The sequence below is a fragment of the Clarias gariepinus genome, chromosome 3 (assembly GCF_024256425.1).
Source record: "Clarias gariepinus isolate MV-2021 ecotype Netherlands chromosome 3, CGAR_prim_01v2, whole genome shotgun sequence".
In the NCBI taxonomy this organism is placed as follows: Eukaryota; Metazoa; Chordata; class Actinopteri; order Siluriformes; family Clariidae; genus Clarias; species Clarias gariepinus.
The window spans coordinates 3,120,119-3,144,608 of record NC_071102.1 but is presented as its reverse complement, the minus strand read 5'-3'; the positions used below and the strand labels follow the sequence as shown (position 1 = coordinate 3,144,608).

The window sequence follows — 24,490 nt, the reverse complement described above, 5'->3', positions numbered from 1 at the left end:
ACCTCGAATACTTCAACACTCACCTACTGTAGCACACTTTACCAAAAACATTGACAACAAAGAACCACCTAGCAACACACAACCATCCAGATTCAACCTGCCAACAACGCGGCAACACCTATAATACACCTGATAACAATTACCTCCCAACACACTAATGACATACCCTATGTTATGTAATACCATATTTATATCAACCATCCAGCAACACCCTACCAACCACCTAAAATACTAGATTATTAGCAACCCTTTGCAATGCCCTAGCAATACAATAGAAAATAATCTGGAATACAACGGCAACCACATAATGACATAACTTAGCAACCACCCACAACCTAGCACACCCTAACAACCATTTTAGCCTCCATATGCCATCTCCCTAGTAACCATCTGGAAAACCATACTAAGTGACCTCTAATACCACAGCAACCAACTAGCAATCTCCTAGCAACTATCTGGAATACCACATTAATATCAACCACCAATCAAAAACACTAGTAACAATCATGTGATACCATACAGCAACACAACAGCAGTCACCTGGGTTACCATAGCAACCACCTAGCAACAGCCTGAAACGCACATACCATCATCCTAGCAACCATCATAGCCACCAGCTTGTAACATCAGAGCAACCACCTATGAAAACTTCAGCAACCACTTGGATGACACAGCAACGATCCGAGTGAGAGACTCTCTGGCTTTGTACCTGCAGTCTTGCGGATGTGCAGCACGTAGCCGATGATGTCCTGTGTGTTTTGGGCCGGTTCGTCCCAGGACACTTGTATGGACGTTGGCGAGAGGGCATCGGCGCGCACTCCGGTCGGGATGCCGGGTAACCCGTCGACCCACAGGACAGTGAGACGGGCGCTGGCCTGAGACGAGCCGGCGCTGTTCTCCGCTATACACTGATATATCGCTTCGTCCTCCTGACTGATGCTGGAGATGGTCAGAGTGCTGCAGAAACAATAAGAAGCCAAGCAGAAAGAAAAGAAAAAGAGAAAAAAGGCATGGTTTAGGTGCTGTATGTGCTTCATTTAGTTTAGTGCTTATAGAAATACGAACATCTCCCTATAGTGGATCTGCCTCGAGCTGCCTCGATGATGGATATTGTGTTTGATGTATTCACACGACTCGGATCGACACGATCAATTCTGAAAGCGCTGCTGCTGAGGTCACGTTTCTGCCTCTGATTTAATTCAGCGAGAGAGTGAGCGGGAATGTGACTGTGCTCTCAGAACAGCTAGGACATCAAACAGGCCAAAAAACTCTGATAAAAACACATGTACCTGAACCAAAGAACAAAACTGAGTGTGTGAGTGTGTAGTGAGAGGAAGCTACTCATTAATGCAAACAGTTTTAAATCAAGAGAATAGAGAGTTTCACTGGAGATGGATTAAAATCAGCCAAAATGTTCAAAAATTACAGATTTTTCCTAAAAATTTTTCACTATAATCATGATCTTAAAAAAAAAACATGTAGAAATTTTTAATAAAAAAGACAGAATTATAGATAATAATAATAATAATAATAAGTATTATTACACTAAGGCCTGTAACTCTCTAGCTGATTTAACTCCCGAATTATTAACCTTCCTTTTTAAAAAAAGAAAAGCCACAACGGACTGAATGTTATTTATTGTTTTTACAGAATAAGGTTTCACACGGAGACCCTCTAGACAAACTCTTAAAGGGGTAGTTAGATTTTTTCCCAGCCTGTTTTAAATGAACATTGAGGTGCATAAAAATACATTACAGTAATTCTTGGTGGTAAAAAAATTTCCTGTTCTGCACACTGATGATCGTGAATTTGTCAACAAGTACAGTGTAAGTAATAGGGGCCAAATTCTACAACCCTCTCTTACTTACAAATGATAAACTTTACAGTCGGTTTGCAAAATAGGAACATTTATAACAACCAAGGCCCTCTTGTACAGTACTTATGTGGACCTCAATTTTCGTTAAAGACAGATTTAAAAAAAAAATATTGAAACTATCCCTCTAAGAATGTAGTCCATGTACCTGTATATTGATGAATATCCAGCATTTTACCATCATTTATTTATTTCAATGCTTGTGCAAAAACAAAATACAACTTAGAAACAGTGTTTAATGCATCTGTAAGAACCATATGAGGAACAAACTATCACTGGGATAATTGTTGTTTTAATTATTTTAGGATTTTAAAAATTTACAGAGTACCCACAGCCTCTTATTCCTATGCATGTTCATATGTGATAGAGTATTATACAAATATGGAATAAATATATGAAATTATGATTAATTGATGTTTTTTGGTAATCCTGAGACAATAAATAAAAAAAATAAAATAAAAAAAGCTTTTGAAAGCGTTGATCAACACAATAAGATTTAAGAAAATTAAGGTGTAAAGTTAAATAGATTCTACTGTAGTTATAACTCAGCACTGTTGAACCAAAGCCATGGAAAAGATTCCTGGCTCTTTCACAAGGATTCTGAGAAATCTTCTAGACTCCTTATAAAAACCACCACATCATCAGCATCACCGGACCTCCAACCCCACCGCATGACCGACACTCACACACCACACAGGAAACCTGATAAGGAACAGCACCACTTATATCCTGCGATCTTTACAAAGCACGTTATCTCCCATGTGTGGCGTAAACTAAAATCGTTACAAGCCCGATACACAGAGTCAGCGACGTCTTATTTCAGCTATAACTTAATACAGAGCCTCAAGAGAAAATAAAACTGTCCACAGACGGACATTTAAATTAATGAAATTCTAATGCAAGTCTTGGGATTCGATCTAGAAAAGCCTCGGTGTCTCAGCAGAATAAAATGATATCCATAACTAATATAAAACAACACTCAAGTCAATCATCAGCACTCAGACCGTTTGAGTCGACTGTACGTGTCCTGACCTGTTGTTGTTCCTGAGCTTGACGTGGCCTCCAGGTTCCAGAATCTGCCCGTTCTTTAGCCATGTAAGCTGAGGGGTAGGCTCGCCCTGTGCCAGGCAGGTGAAGATGGCGGTGGTGCCCACGGGGCGTGCGATGGACTGAGGAGGCTGAACAAACTCTGCTGGAGCTGCACACACACACAATATCATTTTAGGTTTATTAATAAAACCAAATCTTACCATAAAAAGCTTTATAATGCAAACATAACTGTTACAGAAATTAATCCACATGGAGTAAGATGTATCAGAAGATACGTTTCATTGATACTATGTTTGCGATTGCATTGTTGTTCTGTGTGTGTATATAGACACTCATGTGATGCTGTTAATCGACTTTTGATTTTTGTGGCTTTGCCCCAGGTTTGATTCCCTGAATTAAAAATACGGGTTTTGCATCAGGAGGGGACCCAGAGCAAAACCTGCACCAAATCAAATGTTCAGATCGAAAGATCTGCTGTGGCGAACCCTTAAGTAGAGCAGCCAAGAGAAAAACAAGTAGATTTGGTCACGTGGTGGCTGCTGAAACGGCTACAACACAGCGCTCTTAGTCAGTGACCCCGCATTGACCTTCCTGAGAACCTGGAGGCAGTTTAACACTTAACCTCAAACAGTCTTCCCTAGTTACTGTAACCTGCGGTGTTCCTCAGGTATCAGAGCTTCAGCACAGACGTACTGCATCTATAATAAAGAGTTTTATAGACCACCTTATACTGTACATCACTGAGCAGTAAAGTCTTAGACACATGCAAATAAATGCTATAAAGCAAGTATGCCTTAAAAATATATATAAACTACAAAACCCAGAAAACAGCAACTAATGCAACAATAACTAATGAAACCTTTTATAAGGATATTAGCCACCAAGTTTTACTAAGCATCCTGCAGAACCACCTGAAGTTCTCCTGAGGAATTTATACATACATTTGTATTTAGGTATTTGTTCTGTAACATTTAATTTGTGGAATACTAATGTTTGGAGGACAAATTTAAAAAAATGTAAATGTACATTTAAATAATGAAATAATCCATATTTATTAAAATTTCCTCCACGTCTGATGACATTTTGACACTCTCGCAGTTATACCGCCTGTTCGTGTAAAAACAGCCCCCATGGATTTATCTCGAATGTACTGAAACAACCAGCCATAAGGAAATTGACTTACTGGAAATTGAAAAAAGATTTTTCAGCATCACAGACATTTCGCTGTTCAGGGCTAGCAGTACTGTAGCCGGCGGTAAACTAAGTTCATTCTACGGCTCAGTTAAACAAGATATTGCCTCTGGTCGAGGAGTGAGTTGAGATTCTGTACAAATCCATTTAAATTAAAACCTGACTTGGGCTTTAGGCTTTTCCTGGCTTCTATGGCAGTGATGTGAAATAAGCTTCCAGCTTCTTAGCATCGCCTCTGGAGTGCGACACCTCGTCTCGAATACAGTCCCGATCTCGTTTCATTACCTCCACCCAACCCACGTTAATCCAATACCCAATTACTCCTTAATTAGGTTGCATTTAGTTTAGGCGGAAACGTGCAATTGCCAGCTGATTAGCAGCTGCTTGTTTGATATTGAAATTTCCCCTCCTGCAATTAGATCTGCATTATATCATTTGCATCCGTAGCCGTATAACACAACACATTGTCAACCATGCGCGTGGTCTGATAGGCTTAATCAGTGATGCGATAAAACTCATACCAAGCTACATTTGCAATGTGACGGACACCATTATAGACCCATCAGATTTGGTTTAGTGAATAAGGCTCTCTTAGAAAAAGGGATTATGGTCGAGGGGCTGATAATGAAGATTCGCACTGAGCTTCTTTTCTTCTTCTTCTCTGGAAATGTCTGCTTTTAGTCGGTTGTCGTTCTGATTATTGTTCCTGCCGAGCCAAAATCTGACAGACATGCAAAAGTGATATTAGTTTGCCATGAGTCATATTTCAGTATCTGAGTTTAGCTTTTCATTTGAATTTTCTGCCCTGATTTATTTCCTAACAGACAAACATTAAAATCTCATTTTATCATCGCCAACTCGCTTTGCGTCCAGATTCTGCGGTTAACAGTTGTCAGGAATCGTCGCCTTGGTGAGGTCCGTTTTTAAAATGTTCGCTCCTGAAATGAGCCGAGTCGGTCATGTGACCTGCTGTAGGGTGTGGTGGTTGGATAACTCCGCTCACCCTGCACCACCAGGTGACCCTGAGCTGTTCGACGCAGACGTGTTCCGGGTTTGTTGGCTGCGCAGACGTAGACGCCTGAGTGTTTCACACGGACGTCTGAGATCATCAGGTTGCCTGTACCCAACACCTGGATGCCTTCGACTCCGATTGGACGCCCATCTGTCAGGGAGAGATAAAACGGGCGAGAGAAAGATGAACACAAGAAGCATAAAATAAAAAAGAAGAACATCGTATCAATCGGTTTGGGTCATGTTTCAGTAAGAGTACGGATAATCCTGCAGGGACGTGGAGAAGCTTTCATTCATTCATTATTATTATTCATTCATAATTCTGTTAATCATTTTTTCAGTCATCCATTCAGTAATTTATTAAATCAGGAATAAATTCATTGTCATTTATTTATTCATTTTCTTACTCATTTATTTATTCATTTATTACTTTATTCGCTCAGTCACTCATTCATTCTTTCATTTTGTCAGTCAGTCAGTCATTTGGTAATTCCCTCATCCATTCATTCTGTTACTTATTTATGTACTTATTTATCTATCAATCACTGTATTATGTCAGTCACTTATTTTACTTTCTCATTCATTCATTTTGAGACTTATTTATTTATTCATTCTTTTATTTTGTCATTTATTAGCTCATTATGTCAGATATATAATTCCTTCCTTCATTCCTAAATTTATTCATTTATTCATTCAGTCAGTCATTAGGTGTTTCATTACCAAATAGTTTAATCTACTGCCTCAGTCTTGGTCAGCTGGTTCTGTAAGGTTTGAGAGTTCTAACGCCACTGTACTCAGAACCTCTCTCTCTCTCTCTCTCTCTCTGCTTGATTGCTAAGACACTGGGATCCATTTGTTCTTTATGATCATCCTCTCACACCGGCACACGTCTGGACACAATCTCTGAACACTTTACTGACAGCTAGAAGCACTGTTCTGTACGATCTCGATCCTCCAGCGCACTGTGTCGGACTCCTTCACACAATTATTTAATTTCAATCAGTTCTTCTCCATCTACAGTATATAACGAATGAAGGAGTTGCATGGATCACAGAGACTAAAGACTGTATCTGTAATAAGAGGCCACCCTTCAGCTCTCAGCCCGTGTGATGCACTCGGTATGTTATATTTCAGTACGCACTGAACAAACGACGGAACGGAGGGCGTTGCTGAGCCCTGACATGCCCCTCCCTGTAGGTTACCGTTCGGGACGACGTTGCCCTGCACCACTCGTCGTGTGAGTGAATGGTTTGCAGCACACTCGTGTTTGATGCTGCAGGTGCATACAGCACGCTCCCTTCCTGAACCTGATTGAGGAGGTTTTCTCCACTAGGAGATGGAAGGTGGTGGACTGATAATCGACTGACCGCATGACCAGATGTCCCTCCTGGAGGCAATAAACACTGGTTGCCTGGCAATAGGTGCAGAGGGATGGATCCAGCATGGGAGGAGTTCAGTCTAGATGAGGAACTATCAGGAACGAAAAATGCTAAATGGGATTGTTTCTGATTTCTGTATAATAGTGTAAACAGTGCAATAAAATACATGTACACTCTAAACGATGTCTAAATTCTAGATATTTACATATCTTTGCATGTAAAAAACATGGAATTCTGGGATTGATGAGACCTGCATACAGGAATACCATAAATAAAAAAAAACTGGCTATTTTTTTTTAACAGCACATAATAAGTTTATATAGAATGTATACGGCGCTTCCTAAAAGCTGTATTTTGTATAATTTTGTCCGTTGGGTAATGACTGATTAAAAGGGTTTGATGTAAATACTGCCATAAAAGAGATCTTATACCATGAGATCCATCCAAGCTTTTCCCCTCAAGACAGTAAATCTTAGATGGATTTCACGGTTTAAGATCTCTTTTTACGGCTAGTAAAAAAAAACACAGGCTGGTTGATGCAGAACTCAGGAAATATGAGATTTGCCTGGTGAAACACTTAGACTAAAGGGGACAAAGGCAGAGAGAAGGAAAGACAGAGAGAAACACAGAGAGAAAGAGAGAGAGAGACAGAGAGAGAGAGGGGCTCTATGAGGCAATGCACAAATGTCAATGACGCAAGACAATTCCGTTGCCATGGCGACACTGCATTCTGTCATGTGATAAGGATACACTGGTGTGGGTGTGCGAGGTAGGGAGGGTGGATCGTTAAATTAGATTAATGTTAGATTAGGCTCCTATAGAATGTTTTCAATCAAAAAGAAATAATTATAAATATTGAACATGGCTTCTGTGCCACAGAGAAACAAACAAACAGACGGATACTATATATATATATATATATATATACAGGACCTGCCAAGAAATTAAAATTGCAATACAAACTTGTGTAATTATCTATTCACAAAATGATGCAATTTATTACATAACACACGCAGAGTCATTAATTCATGGAGTTTTGCCGGAAGGTCAAAACTGAACTGTATACTGAACATGACCTATAAACTCATAAGCATTGTTTTTTTTCACATGTGAGTGTGTGTGGTTTTGCTGACCAGGTGCTGCTTTTTAAATATTAATATGAATAATTAATATGAAGCACTTCATAGGCTGAAGTGACATAAAAATCCGAGCTGCCGTCACACATCACTCAGCGCAGGTCATGTTGTGAAAGACGCATTTCAGGAACGAATAAGCACACGAGATCAGAAATATATGAATTGCCTTCACGCAACTACTTCTAGTGCTGTTATATGCTTTCAGTTTACATTTAATAGTTAAATATTATAATTTAAACTTTAAATCGCAATAGCAATGTGACAAAATAATCACGAAGTGAACTTGTGCTGGGTGAAGGTTCAAATCCGGCAGCCACGTTAATATTACATTTAATATCACCAGTTCCTTTTAAATGGAAAAAAATATTTAGGTGTTCTTCGTTATAACGGCCTCTTACTTAAAAGAATATATTTTGCAGCAATTGACATTTGTTGTTTAAAGTAAATGTAGCTAGAAAAAGGTATTGTTTTGGATAAATGATTATGATTCTGAACTTAAAATGGTTGATTGTAGTTTTTGGGAACGTTGGAATGTTGATTATTTTTACATTTCTTTATTTGTCATTGGAAAGATTTATTTCTAAAATGCGGAAATGTCCCCCTTCTGTGGGCAGGGGGGATACAAACTTTTGAATGGTAGTGGAGATGTTTATCTGTCTGTGCAGTTTGTGCGCATAAAGCACACGTAAAACACACAGACACCTCCAGAAAACAAAGAAGAAAATACTCTCTCTCTCTCTCTCTCTTTCTCTCTCTCTCTCACACACACACACACACACACACACGCACACACGCACACTACTCTAGTCTAGTGTGTCTAGTCTGTTTCTCTCCCTCTTTGTTTTTCTTTCTCTCTCTCTAATCTAATGCACTCAAATCCAATCTCATTTTGTTCGCATTTAATTTGGGGGACGCCTGTGAGGCTCTGTGAGGCGATGTGAGACTCTGTGAGGCGATGTGAGGCGATGTGAGACTCTGTGAGACGATATCCACAATCTGATTTACCTCTGCAATCTCAGACGCCCAAGAGTAAGCGCGCCGGATCGGGTTAGCGTTAGGAAATCTCACACAGCGTCGCACCATGATTAAGTGTAAAGCGTGTTAATGATATAATCAGAGCCAGGAGTGTAAAAGTGCACACTTCAAAAAAGAACCAAATTTTTTCATTTGTTTTCATATAAAAAGCTTTGAAGAAGCTCTGAGGGCGTGGACATGTGCTACTGTTTCACTTAATTCTTTAAACAGTTACAGTCAGTAATAACCTGTCTACCATTTATATTGTATTTTTGCAAATTTCATTACATGTTTTTTTTTAGTATTAGGTTTCATTTCATTCTATTTATTCATGTATTTATTTATTTATTTTTATTGTATTATATTGTATTATTGATTTATTTATTGTATTTGTAATACAATAAAATGAAAGGAGCAAAAAAAATTGTCAAACTGAAATACATATCTGAACATGCTGCAAATTTTTAAAAGGTCATATTTTAAAAAATAAATAAATAAAATTAAATTTCCCCCATTTCCTGAAAGTAAAAAACCATGATAAACTTAACAACAATAAGAATAAAGTTATCATCTGATTATTAACTTATTACAGGCATGGTATGTTTTTTTTTTTTTGTGGAAAAATTGCAATGTAGATATAAAATTAGGGAAACAAATACATAAATAAACTCAAATCCAATGCAGATAACGCGTGATGTCAGATCGTTTTCCCTTTGACCGCTACAAAGTGCTGAGACTGGAGACTCCTTCAATAAATGTAATATAATAGCAAATCACAAAATATCCTCCTACAAAAAACTTCACCAATAAAAATTTATTATAACGAGTGCATTAAGAGTGATTTCAAGCTGTCAATCAACACCTTCTGACCAATCAGGACCCAAAAATCAACGGATTTTAAATTAGTTTATTACTGATCCCAGAGGATTGAAAGAACCTTTTAAATGAGTTCTTTAAGAATGTAAGACTTTTATAAATAAGAGTCTCCAGATATTTAACTGATGTGAACATCGAGGAATAAAACGGCCTTGCTCACCGAGGCGGCTCCAGGACACGATGGGGCGGGGATATCCCGTAGCCACACACTCCAGGATGGCCGTCTGGTGCACGGTGAGAGTCAGGTTCTCAGGGCCGACGAGGATCATGGGGTCTTTGTAAACAGAAGACTGTGAGCCTGCAGAGAAAAGACACAGAGAGAGAGGGAGAGGGAGAGAGAGAGATAAGGTTAAGGATGGAAAAGACAAATGAAGGCAGATAATAAAGTTAAAAATAAGAGGAGAGAAACAGAGGAGGTGTTCTGAACAGTTTAATGTTAAAAACAGGTGCTAAAATATAGAGATGGTGGAAAACAATAATTTCAGCTACATATCACAGTTCTTTCATGTGGCAATTCATTAATCGCTACAATGACAAAAAAAATCTATTTTTTAAAATGTATTTTTTTGCATTTGAAGTAGCAACATTTTGCAGTCCCTCTATAATCCTACAGGGGGTGCACTCCAAACTATTCTCACAATGCAAGAAAACATCCTGTGTGGGAGAAGAAAATTAGTTGCGAAAGGTGTATAGAATTGTAACAAAATGTTTTGTCTAATTTAGCGCAAACCGTCTCGCGACTGGCTAGCTGTCAACAAACAATCTTGTCCTCGTACACAGCTCCGGCGTTGTGAACTGAAAATAAATAAAGTGGCTCGGGCGTCGTCAGGCAGCAGTATTCCAGCCAATCAGCAGCAGCGAGCGTCCATGCTTGATAAAGTGTTAGTGCTTTTTAATATAAAATGTGTTTACTCTCTTTATTTCTTTTGATCTGATATTAATGTGCCCATGTTCCCTTTCTCAGTCTCTCTCCATCCCTCTAGTCTGTCTCCAGGGTCTCACCAGGACGTGTTGGAATGGTTTATGCTCTTTGAAGTGACAGATGTATGTTACTCCTCCTTTAATATAGTACGTAACAAGCGCTTTGTGTGTGTGTGTGTGTGTGTGTGCGTTACTGATCCATACCTGAGACAGTGAGCCGAGCTCCAGCACTGTGTTTGACTCCTGCACTGTTGTGAGCGACGCAGCAGAACACTCCACCATCCTCTGGGCGAACACCCGTAATCTGTAACACCCCTGTGGGTAACAGTGTGTACCTGCACAACAGAGAGAGAGAGAGAGAGAGACAGAGAGAGAGAGAATGATTTACAAGGGCATGATTGCATTCGACAGCTTATCAGATCAGCGTCCATGTAAACAGTGCAGATGGAAACTAATCACACTGATCTCAGTCGGATTTAATAAAAATATTCTATGGAATTAAAGCTAAAAAAAAGAGAGAAAAAGAGAAAATGAGTCCTATCCTGTTAGTAGATAGTTAGTAAGACTTGGCCGTAGTCTGATCTTGTAACAATATTCTGACCTCAAACGCATTTCCAAATATCACATGAACAGATACTGGAGACAAAATCCTGTTCAGACTCAACACTGTAAATAAAATGTCCAGTTACAGCGAGCTCTGTGAGACACTGTGTTGTAAACATTGTCCCTCTGCACAAAACCTGTGTGTGTGTGTGTGTGTGTGTCGTCATACCTCTCGTCACCTGTATCCACAGCACGCCCATCTTTCTCCCAGCTAATGACCGGCTCGGGCAGCCCGTGGATTTGGCACTGAAAGCGCGCCACACCTGTGAGGTCGGTTCTCACTGAGCGCGGGTGCACGTGAAACTCCGCCATCGCTGAACACACACACAACACAAACGGCGAGGATTAATCACTCCGCTTTTATGTGTTCTTATTACAACTAATATACAGAGACAGAAATAACCACTTTGTTTGCACTATGCAAAAAGACCCATTTGTGTGTGTGTGTGTGTGTGTGTGTGTGTGTGTGTGTTTGTTTTAAGGGATGTAATTTGGACCTATATGGGTTGTAGTGACATAGTCTGTAATTACAGAAAACACACACACACACACACTCATCCACAGTTGGATTAATGGAGGCCAGTTAACCCCAAAAGCAGTCTGTAATTAACAAATCTGGAGCAGCGACACCCAGGTGGCACCTTAACAAGGGAGCGAGATACACACGCACGGATAGAAAGGAAAAGAGAGAAAGAGAGAGAGAGAAAGAGAGAGGGTAGGAAGTTAAGAAAAAAAGAAGACACAGGGAAGAAAGAAAGAAAGAAAAAAAGAAATGAATATAGAAAGTAAATAGAAAGAAAAAATAAATAAATAAATAAAAAGGTAAGAAAAGGTGAGGAATGTAAGAAAAAGGAAGTTACACTTGAAGAATGAAAGGAAGAAAGAAAGATATGAAAAAAGGTGGGAAGAAAGGAATAAACAAAAAAAAGAAGGAAGGAAGGATCAAAGAAAGAAAAGTCCTCAGCATCAGTGCGACACAATCCACACAATAGGGTGGGGCGAGGTCAGGGGCGGGGTCAGGGGCGGGGTCAGGGCGGAGCCCGAGAGGAGGATGTATGACAGTACTGGTGTTAATTGAAGGCTGATCTCAGAGCTGTGTTAAAGGCCTGACTGAGTTACAGATCACACAGCATCTCTTGGCTGGTCTCGGGTTCGCGGCTCCACGCTCTGTCTCTGGGGGAGGGGGCGTGACCCGGGGGAGGAGCCGCCACACAAACCTAATTAGCACCAGGCCCGGCTCTTCGCAGCCTGCGACACAAGTGTGCTTCTCCAAATGTCAGCTATAATTACCTCGGGCTGAGCAGACTCACTCGCCAGCGCTCTTAGCCTAACTAGAGCTAAGCACACACACACACACACACACACACACACACACAGTCTATCTCTCTCTCTCTGTCTGTAACGTTCTCATCTTCAGACTGGTTTAGATTCATGGCTACAATAGCTGGAGATTCGGTTAGTTAACAGGACAGGACGAGAGCGAGAGGAGAAACAAGAGCGAGAGGAGAGACGAGAGCGAGAGGAGAGACGAGAGCGAGAGGAGAGACGAGAGTGAGTTCTCAAAGGAACAAGAAGAATTTCATATATACTGTAGATATAAACTGTATATATAATTTGATGCAGAAGCAGAATTCTTTGTTTGTTCCTTCCTTTTTTTTAAATTACATTCTATTAACATATAGATAGATAGAGTTCTTTCATAGTTTGTACAGTTTATATTTATTTACAGATATTTTATACAGATGTTTATAGATTTTATACAGATGTTTATTCGACTGATTAATTCCACTAATCATCATTCCAGCAGTTGTATTTTATTCACGTTATTACATTTTGTATTTACACTAATAGCGTATTTAAATCACTCTGCGTGGGTTAAAAGCCCATAGGGATAAATCATTTTTTTTAACTTGACTTAACAAATATTGAGTGTTCAATTTTTCTGAATTTTTTTTTTACTCCCTTTTCTCTTATGGGTGGAGCCAAGCAAAGTGGGTGTGGCCTACAGTGTGCAGTTCAATCCTGTTTTGGTCCAAAAATAAAACCAATCTCATCATCTTATTGATCAGTCATACACACTTTGTCTTTAAAGTTTTGGCACCTGTGTTGCAACAGATTCACAAGACAAGGAAGCTGAAAACTGAGTAACAAATGTACACAGGTATACACACACACACACACACACACACACACACACTCTCATAACCCCTCTCCTGGGCCTCGGCCTCTGCCCTCATGCATAAAACATTCAGCCTGCAGAAGTTCACTTTTCTGCTGCCATTATAAATCCCTCTGTCTCTGTCTCACACACACACACACACACACACACACACACACACGCACGCCTACACACGTCAGTTTCAGGTTCGATGAATAGTCTAGAAATGGCAGCCTCAAAATGCTATTTTATATCCTTTATTATTATTCATGTCACAGGCACACACACACACACACACACACACACACTAATTTTATATATAATACATATATATAGTAATGTATAATGTATTTATATTGGCCTCATGTAATTCTGGAGAAAAACTGAAAAAATAAAGAGAGAAAGAAAAAGAGAAATAGTTTTTAATAAATTCTTAATAAACACTGTTGTTGTTGTTGTTGTTGTTGTTGTTGTTTTTCAAAATTACATGAGAAACTTTCAGTCATTTAAAAAAATATATATAGTGACAAAAGTATCAGCACCCATAAAAAATTTACATGATAAACATATTTGAAGATGAAGGAGAAATGTGTTTCTTTACAATTTATGGAAGGAGTCTCCAGTCTCGGTGTATCGTTATGACAGAGGAATCGCCTCGTGCCTCTGGGCGACAAGCTGCGGTTTTATTTCTTATTAGCATCAAAGGCGGGGACAAAGCGAGGGATGTGAGGGAAAGATTGTTTATACTGTAGACTGTTTATACTGGAGCTGCCACTGCATAAGCGAGAACTTACATTAAATGTGACTTTAAACGGATTTAAAAAAAGTATTAGATAATACATTGTAAAAAGTAATTCTTGGCTGAATTGCTGATGTATATTTGAGAGATAAAGACTTCAGGATGTGCTGTTATGGGAAAATCATAAGTAATAACAGTAACAGTGCAGCATCACATCATCACATCATCACATCATCACATCACTGTGTTTATTGTTTCCTGATGACAAAATGGCACAAGTGGTTTATTAATCTTTCACGCATTAGATCGTTTTAATGGATGCAATGTAAACAAACAAACAAACAAATATAAAATAAATAACGATAATTATGATCTCATTATTTGATCAACATGATCACTCTCTATCCATCCATCTATAACCACTATAATCATATTTCTGTATATATTTTTAATACTGGTGTCTATACTGATAGTATGTTTTACCAGCTTAATAATAAAAATCGCACTTTCATTAGTTCTTTGTTAAATTACAGAAAAATGTAATATTGTCTGGCAATAGATTTTTCATCAGCCTTTCTTTCATTATGCCTCTAAAAGCCCATTAATGGCTAGAGCAGCTAAGATGGTTAATATCAAGGACTAAAATATACAATGTGTGTGTGTGTGTGTGTGTGTGTTTACTCTTCACATGTCTTCCATTAGCAACAATACGCTTTTCACACATTCGGTCATGGTGTAATGCGTCTTCCTTTATTTGTGTTCTGTCTATTCCTCCCGTCAGACAACCGGATCTTCATTTTCCTGCGCGGTCGCCGTTGCTAAAGCGTTTCTTTTCGGCTCTGTGTGAGCTCCAGTGTCCTAAACACACTTATATACTGATTGATTTGACAGCGCTGGAGCGCTATATGCTAAATAAAGTGAAACAGATGCATGCCATTAGGACTGTCAGGCTGGGACATGGGAACCTCAATAACACACACACACACACTCGCACACACGGGTTGCATGCATGCACACTGAATATAAATGAGCGCATGCATTGTATTTCTCATGCAGGTGGCTATAATAATAATAACAACCTTCATTACTGTATGTTCAAAAAGTGTTCAAATAAATTGTTAACCTGTATTTAAACAATTATTATATTTTTGCACATGAACAAAGACTTTTCAACTTTTTTTACAATTATTTTTATAATGTTTTATTAATTCATATGACTAATTAATTAGTTTAATAATTAGTTTTTATTTAAATAATTTGTTTTTTCAATGGTTATTTTTAAAAAAAGAATGAAAGGAAAAAAACTATTTTATGCTTGAAATTTGCAACAAAAAAGTTTTAAAAAAGTGTTTTTAATTACTGCATAATTATAAAAGAAAAATTTGTTTGAATAATCTTAAACTTAAAATCTAATTTTGTGTCTATTAAACTGCACTTGTGTTTAAACTATTTCCATTGTTTTATGATAATATTTTAAAATGCCAAGAAATAATTTTTAACAGTGTTGATAACAAAAAAAAGTATTACTTAAAAAAATATTTTACTGTCATTGTTCCATTAAGTCAGACTTAAAATGAATCCTGATTATCCACAAGAGTGCAAGTAGGAAAAAAAAAAAGAAACATGCTTTTCTTTATCCAGCCTCGAGAGCAGCCCACATTCAGCATTCAGACCATTAAGAGAGCAAGGCATCATGGGAGAGCCAACTAATTAACACCTTATTGAAATGAGGCCCATTTTACACAAAGGAGAAGATAAATGTTATAGAGTTTTTATTGTATTCTCTCTCTATAATGTAAATATTGCCAGGCGCAGACTTACACGAATTTCATATTTGGTTAAAAGAGAGAAGAGTTACTATAATTAATTAAACAGAATAAACTGGATCTGTAGAGATCTTTTCATTATTCATTATAGCTGCATGAGTCACAAGTGGCCTTGTAAGGCGAGAGAAAAACACTAGGCAAGAGGGAAAGACAATGAGAGAGAAAGAGAGAGGGAAAGACAATGAGAGAGAGAGAGAGAGATCTGGTTGTTCTTCCTCCACACTAACCCCGAGACCCTCATCACTTCCCACAGCACACTGCTGTAATTACAGGCTCAGGAAATCAACTGACAGCTAAAATGCCTGGAGGATAAAAAGGAGACCTGACTGAAAAAAAAATATACAAATTAGTTCATTAAGTGGGATTTTACATAAATTGTGGGTGGTATGTGAATACTGAATACTGAATGGTATGGAATACTGAAATGTACAGCATATGAAAGTGAAGTGAGATTCAACGAATACTGATGTGCATTGTTTACTGACGTACAGAATCCTGAAACCTACGAGATACTGATATGTACAGAATGCAGATGTGTAAGGAGTACTGATGTGATTGGTAACTGAAGTGTAGAGTATGTGAAAGTGTACCGAATACTGAAATATACAGACTACTGATGTGTACTGAATCTAAAAGTGTACAGTGGAAGAAAGGGTACTGAATACTACGGTGTAGGGAATACTGTGTGGAGTGTGTATGGAAGTGTACAGTGTGTTAAAGCGTACAGAGCTCTGAATCGTACTTAATCATACTTAAGTATACAGAATAATAAAGTGTATAGTTTACTGACATGTAATGAATATTGAGGTGTAATGTAGTGTAGATGTATATACAGTACTGAAATGGTCAGTAATGAAGTTTAAAGTATATAGAAGTGTACTGAACACCGTAGGGTAGAGTGTGTTATACAGAATTATACTGAAGTGTACTGCATAAGGAGATGTACAGTATAGTGAAGCGTATGGAATGCTGAAGTGTACAGAATATTAAAGTATAGAGTGTGTGAAGGTGTACAGAGTACTGAAATGCATAGGGTACTGAAGTGTGGAATACTGAATTGTGAAATATCTAAAGTGTTTTAAACACTGAAATGCACAGGGTACTGAAGTGTACTGAATACTGAAGCATGCTGGACAGTGAAAAGTCCTGGATGTTTGAACTGTACAAAGTACTGAAGTGTACAGTATATGAACGTGTACAGAATACTGTACAGTGATCCTGGAGGACTGCCAACGCAGGTCCTCTATGATTTACTTGGGCATGTCTCTGATTCTTTTATAATCTAAGGGAAATTCACATGTTCCATGTTTGTCTGTGATCATCCCCATCTCCACACACTTAGCTCTGTATTTCTCTCCCCCGCTGCAGTGAGATTCGCTGAGCTCAGTGATACAGCCTCTGAGAAACAGCTTAACAAATGGTCCCCATGCTTTTTTCTTTTCTCCAGACTGTCAAATATTGAAAATGCAGGAGACAGCTGGAAGCGAGTCACTATTTAAATTCAAATGGAAGATTCATTACTTTCTCTCGTTCCCACTCGGTTTGTCAGCTCGGAAAATGAAAGGCTCGAATCTCACGGGCAGCCAAAACACTTTTGAATAACAAAGCGGACGGACATTTGGCATCACAATCCTCCATAGCAAAATTACTTCCCCATCATTAGCGCTCCACTGGTGAGATCTATTCACACACACACACACACACACACATACACACACAGACATTAATTGTGTAAATCTCTATTATCCCCTTCTGTGCTGGACTGCGTGATGTAATCACTCTACTGAAGAATAAACACCGATTGCTCAATGTTGCTAATATTTTTGACAAAATAACACTAGGAGCAATTTTAGGAATGAAGCAAAGCTGATGTACTGGGGTGTGTGTGTGTGTGTGTGTGTATGTTAAATCTGATCTTACCCTCTACCTTTACATTTACATTTACATAACATTACATTTTCATTATTTGGCAAATTTTACATCAGAATTACTGCAACGTTAAAACACCATAAAGCCAACACTGTGACCAAACAGATGAAGCACGGAAGTAAAATTAAAGCTTAATTCTAACGGTAGTTATCTAATCAATCAGCCACTTACAACAAAGCAGCGTAATTACATATTTACATAATTACATAACGTCCACAACATTCAAATTAGTTCCATTCCGAGAGCGAGAGTCCAATTGGTTCGTCCAACAAACATTGTCTAGGTACTGGGATATGGAGTAAACTGGCTGTACACAGTATATTACAGTACAGTGTTCTTTAGAATCGTTAGAACATCTCATGTAAAAAGAATGAGCAATGTCTGCCATCTTTTCACCCCACTTTTTGTCTGCATCGTTATTACTTGCCGCTTCTCAGCAGTACCAGCTTCATCACCGCTACTTTTACGCTCCCTTTCGGACATCCTGGGATGCACGCATGTGACAGTGTATGCCGGACATGTGATATAACTTAACAAAATCATCTTTTTAAATTGATTATTTACTTTATTTTCGTTTTCATTTAAGGGGTAAAATGTCGCAGTTCCTCTATAATCCAACAGGTGGTGCACTCTAAACTATTTACACCTTGGCAGGCAGCATGGCGTTCTGTGTTGCAGGAGCAGATTATTTGCTATGATTATTTAGCATTGTAACAAAAACTAATAAAAAAATCGTGATACTTACAGAATCGCAATACAAAGCGAACCGACATCTAGGTATCGTGATGATATCGAATCAGGTGATCCCTGGTGATTCCCTTCCCCATTGATTACTACTAGTTTCGGATGCAGAGATTAATTTAAAATAAACCTAGCACTCTAAGTATAAGCTGTTAAAATATGAAGTGTGGGTGGTGTGTGTTTAGTCAAGCAGGAAATCCAAAGTGCTGTTCTTTTTCCCCCCATTAGCACACTACTGCTGCACATTCACTTATACACATTCACACCCTTAACCATCTGCCACCCGGACGAGGCAGTATGAGGCCAAAACGGCACAGGACCAAACCACAGAGCCAGAGACGGGATGGTGTGGGCTTAAAAAGAAAAAATCCTGGTCTGCTCAGTGCATTATTGTATTCAATGCAATGAAGCAAATTTTAAAAAGATCTAAATACGTGTAAAATATGTGTAAATGTTGGGTTACTACCGACTGTGAGCGTTGTGAGCGGAAAAACATCTCAAAACATCCAGGACCAAGAGGTGTGTGTGTGTGGGGGGGGTCGGAATCTGATGTTACAGTGGACAGAGGATCACCAAAACTGGCAGCTGGGAAAAAAATAAAAACAGGCGACAACCAATACACACACACACACACACACACACACACACACACACACATTCACGCACACATTTATACACTCTCTGAGCTTATCAAAACCTCTCCTCCTTCCCATACTTTTCCTTTCACACATATCCAACACACACACACACACCCTGGTCTGCTCCGTCAGCTGAAATGACAGCATTAATGAGCTTCTTCTCTGTTCCTCTCATCCTCTCAGCCCGAGCCAACTGGCACACACCCGAGGGAATTCTTTACGCTGAATTGCAGTCATTAATCACAATCTAGGACAACGTGGTGCCATCGTGTGTATGTGTGTGTGTGTGTGTGTGTGTGTGTGTGTGTATGTATGAGAGTGAGAGAGAGAGAGAGAGAGAGAGAGACCAGGGACCCCGGAGATCACCAGGAGATGGGCCAAACTGTGAGAGAATGAGAGAAAGAGAGGAAAGGAGGGAATGACAGCAGGAACCCGAAATGACAAAAACCCACCCAGAGCACCTCTCACCAGGATCTCACCACAGCCACACAATACACACCCTTCCTGTGTATGTGTGAATGCACAAGCTACTGCCTAATGTATTCCCGCCACACATATTCAGCACACACACGTACTTCAGCGTGAATGCTTCATCATCAATAGACCTTTCGCAGTCACCCGGCTAGCGTGACGTCCGTCAGGACAGCGGACGGCAGAAACGCATTAAACCGATGTTAAATACGGGATACTGGGTATTTTTCCGTTGATAATTACGCTCAAGGTGTATTCGAAGCCCCAAATAAATGATATACCTATACTTGATTTCCCTTGGATTTTATTTCTTTTGTTAGCGTTAGCTTTAACGTTAGCTCATTCAGTACTTCTGTTGCAAATGAGAAGATGTTATGGTGCACTATGTAGGGTGTACAATCCCCTGTTCCACACACCAAGGAGTGCCCTTGACCAAGGGTTAGAGAGGAATTTGGGATTCAGCCTTGTTGGAGAATCTAGTTAGCTTTGTAGCTAAGGCGATTCAGAACGACCTGTAAGTGATGGCTAGGTGACAGTGTGTTGTTTAGGATGACATTGACATTATCAGGAGTGTTTTCTTGCTGAAAGAGCTTTTGTGTCTGTTTATTTTATTTGGGTTTTGGCGTTGCCATCCAGTAAATAACGTCACTTTTGCTGTTCAGAAGTGGGCGGGACCAACCCTGACAGATGTCATGACGTCATGTCCAGAAGGTCTATAACTAATATATTTGTTTTTTTGCAACATTGTTAACAATTTTTGATTGGATTTTTATTTTAAAACTATTTTATATTTAATTGATAAAATGTAATTATTGATTTATTATTTAAATATATAATTATTATTATATATTATATAAAATACATATATAATATGTTGTGTTTATTGTTAGTTTCTATAAATTTTTAGTTTTTCTGTATCATAAAGAGCTGTTTGCTTTTTCATTTTCTAAGATTTCATTAGTTTGTATTAATATACTGTACTGTATATGTCAGTTTTCTTCATTTCGGCTTTGACCTCCCGTCAAAGGGTCGCCACAGAGGACCATCTGATCTGTACACAACTTGGAACAGTTTGTTTGTTTGTTTGTTTGTTTGTTTGTTTTTAACAGGCTTGGAACCCAGTGACTGTGTGTGCGGCATGTCTCACACCCGGATCTCAGATCTTTAGATCAACAACCTAGAAATTCGTCCAATCAAGAAAAACATTATTAAAGACGTCATTAATGGTAGTCAAATGTAAACACTTTATCTAAAAAAATATATATATATATTTTGCATCATTTTCATTTTTTCCTCTATTCTCAGAGACTGTTTTCTTAGGTTTTATTTCAATTTAATTTCATTTAGATTTACAAAATGTTTTTGTGATAATAGTGGCTGCGACCACGTGCTGTGAAGCCGAATCTCTGATGAGTCAGGTTCAAATCCAACCCAACCTGAACGTGTAGCGATAAACACTGTCTTGTTTTGATAATATCATAAAGCGTAATCTGTTCCTGACACGAGTCTCACGCGCTCATAACAAAATGCATTTAAATGCAAAAAAATATCTAGATTTAAATTTGAAAAATTACAATAAAATCTGCTGCACCATTCTGCACCTCAATCCTAATACCTCCACCTCTCTTTCCTTCTGTCTATCAGCCCGAGACAGCTGGGTTTGCGCTCTCGTGTTTATTATTTTTCTTTGTCATCCCGTTTTCTTTTACTTCGTCGAGCCCCCGAGCTGCCAGCTGACGGAGGGCACCAGGGAAATCATCTCAAGGCTACGCCCCCACACATACCACTTAATCCATGTGAATTCATGCTAATGCAAAAAAGCTCTGCCCACACACACACACACGCACACACACACACACACACGCACAGCATGGGGCCTGCCCTTGCAAAACCACACTCCTTTGGGAAAGCGAGACAAATCAGACAGCCGGGAACAAATATAATACATGAGCCAAATGTGCGTTCACATAAGGTGTATACAAACACACACACACATACACACACACACACACATAAACACCATATAGATGCTCTTTGTACAGTGGGATTACAATAACTGACCACAGTCCATCTGTTGTGAAGAGTTTCTCAGCCACTCCTCCACACCACCTCACTCACATTAGAGCTCAACTCTTCAAACACCTTCAGTAAATATATTTTATGTAAATATATATCAAATCAAATCTGGAGCTAATGTATTAGTTTGTGCTTTCTTATCATGATCACGTTGTTACTACAGTAGAATAACGCATGACATTCCCACTTTAAAACAGAAAAAGGACAATTAAGTCAAGGCAATATAGTGCTCAGAAATAATAAAAGAAAACTATGCAATATTTTCTTAATAATTTTGTCAGACCTAAAGCATTACAGTCAGTACTTTTACAGTACATGCACAGATACTGTAAGTGAGGCGATGGTTCTACTGTGGCTGGTTTCGCTCCTCCCAGTAGACAAGCAGAGCAGCGGGATCAATTTATTGACCGAAGTACGTCAGAGTCCGCGACCATCCTGTAGGTGGCGATATGCTTGTTATTTTTTGTGCCCCTGGTTGACCTATTACATCACAGACCAAAACATTCGACAAACAAGTTATATCTAACAGACATGGAAACTTTACAACGCTGTACATTTCACACTTGTTACATTTTGTCAAATTACCTTCAACAGACACCTCCAGTTTATTTAGCATCGCAGCGGAGATATCAAGATCCTACAATTGACACAGCTGGAGTTTGTGTAATTAGCGAGCTGTGGTTCATGTCAAGACTTTTCTTTGCGAACTCGCTCGTAGTTGGATCGTTTGATTTTATTATTTATTTAATAAGCTTTACAGACGTTTGTGGGTTCATTCCCTGAAGATCAATATTTTCAGAACTAAAAGGACATCCGGGTGGATTTATTACAGCCAAGGATCAGCTGTACAGTATAATCAGGTCGTTGCCCTCGTCATTCAAAAGGAAAAGAGGAATGATTTTGCTTTCAAGTAAACACCATCCGCTTTGTCTTTTGGTTCCATCAGGTGGATTTTGAATAGTTTGTTGGTCTAGTAGCTCATGTTTTGGGGCTTCTCTAATAGTTTTTTCTTTCCTTTTCTTTGGAATATCATGCTCGAATGTTATGGTGATAATATATATTTCAAAACCTACAAACATGGAAAACACATCAATAACAGAGAGATGTTCTACAGTCAAATTAAAACATGGTTTATTTACACGTTTTTCCGTTTGTTTAAAGAGTTAACCGCTTTGGAGATCAATCAAGGCTCAAGTATGAAAAGCACAGTTTGTCACAGCTTTCCAGCAAAGTTCAAGGTTATATTAATGATTTCCAGCATAGAAGCAGTGCTGCAAACTGTGCACAGAAGAATCCCACAATGCACTGCAGCTCTGGATGGCTTAGAGGTCTACAAGGCTATTAGCGAACGCATTAGAAGCTGATCTATTCGAGCAAAGTGTACTGAAAGCTCCATAGACTGAAGGACTAAAGCGACGCTGCATCGGAGCTCTTAAGCTAGACAGAAAGCGAGGTCTGAACCCCACTGCGTCTCGATCCACAGCTTGTCAAACGCCTAGTGGGTAAAATTAGTGCGATTTGTCAATTTTTATTAGAAAACAAATCACCATTAATTATAAAGATAATAAAAAGATGAGAAAAACAAGCTGGAAATAATAATGTCAGGCATCAGCTATCAGAGACGTCAGTATAAATAACAGAAACCTCCGTCTGTCACTCAGGTCACTTTGTCTCAGAGAGAGAGAAGTTTATATTTACTCTGCATCGCATAACAAATCTAATCACCTCCAATCTAATCTAATCTAATCTAATCTAATCTAATGATAACACTCTCTATTCTTATGTTGCTATGTGATTTAGATTAAATAATCAATACTGCATCTTTCTCTAGTGGATTTGTTTATTAAATTCAATTTAAGTGATTATTATTATGATTATTATTGTATTTCTTTAGAGAGAGACAGAGAGAGAGTTAGGGACAGAGAGACCGAGACAGAGCGAGAGAGAGAGAGAGACCGAGACAGAGCGAGAGAGAGATTTAATTCCTACTATATTACCTGTCACAATGCGTCCACATACACCTCCAGGACAATAGAGTGGCATTTACCCAACCACCCACCCACCCACACACCCACACACACACACACACACACACATTTTTCAGACCAGTGAAACTCTTTAGAAACGTCCACGACTGAGCCGGAGGAATAAACAGCTTTGTTTAGGAATGTAGGATTTAAATCTTTTTAAGTAAAGATCTAAATCTTCTTTATTGTCACTTTAATTGTTTATAGAAGACACCCCCTCTACACACACACACACACACACACACACACACACACACACACACACGCACACACAACCCCCTCCCCTGCCACACACATACGGCTCATAAAATCTCTTAAAAGTTTTTCAGCCAAATGTTTCCCAAACAGCCAGATATTTCTGAAGTACAAGAAAAACAACCGTAAGATTCTGACCAGCAGAGAGAATTAGGATTATTTCTTATTCCAAATCCCAGTACAGTCTCGACCAAACTGTAACAGACTGTATGATAGCGAGTGTGTTTCCAATTTCAGATAATACCGCGGAGATTTCCTGCATCAATCTGCATGATCAGAAAGTGCAAAAAAAACAAGCAAACCAGTAGCAGCCCATTCCACCATCACCATTCCCTAATGCGTAGCGTCCTGGGAGTCTTATCATCCTTCTAGTGGTGTGATTTACACAAGCGTTGAAGCATCGCTCACACTTTGAGCTCTCTCACTTTCTCACTTTGGTGAAACTTTGTCAGGACGTTTTTTGGTCTGACATTGGAAATGAGATCAGGTCATTTTGTACTAAGACACATGATCTTAATCTACGATGGGTGGATTTAGTCTGTGATGATGAAATCAAGGAGAAAACCAGGCTGTCTA

General features: G+C 38.9%; 1 protein-coding gene across 1 annotated transcript in view; it reads right to left on the bottom strand.

Moving 5' to 3' along the window:
• igdcc3 (immunoglobulin superfamily, DCC subclass, member 3) overlaps nt 1–24,490 on the bottom strand; it is a 59,245-nt gene that overhangs the window by 8,250 nt on the left and 26,505 nt on the right. Inside the window, exons 3-8 of the mRNA XM_053492236.1 lie at nt 11,224–11,368; nt 10,656–10,786; nt 9,691–9,828; nt 5,118–5,276; nt 2,906–3,071; nt 710–957 (exon numbers count right to left, since the gene is read on the bottom strand). Coding sequence (XP_053348211.1) covers nt 710–957; nt 2,906–3,071; nt 5,118–5,276; nt 9,691–9,828; nt 10,656–10,786; nt 11,224–11,368 — 987 coding nt within the window. The remainder of the gene's footprint in view (nt 1–709; nt 958–2,905; nt 3,072–5,117; nt 5,277–9,690; nt 9,829–10,655; nt 10,787–11,223; nt 11,369–24,490) is intronic.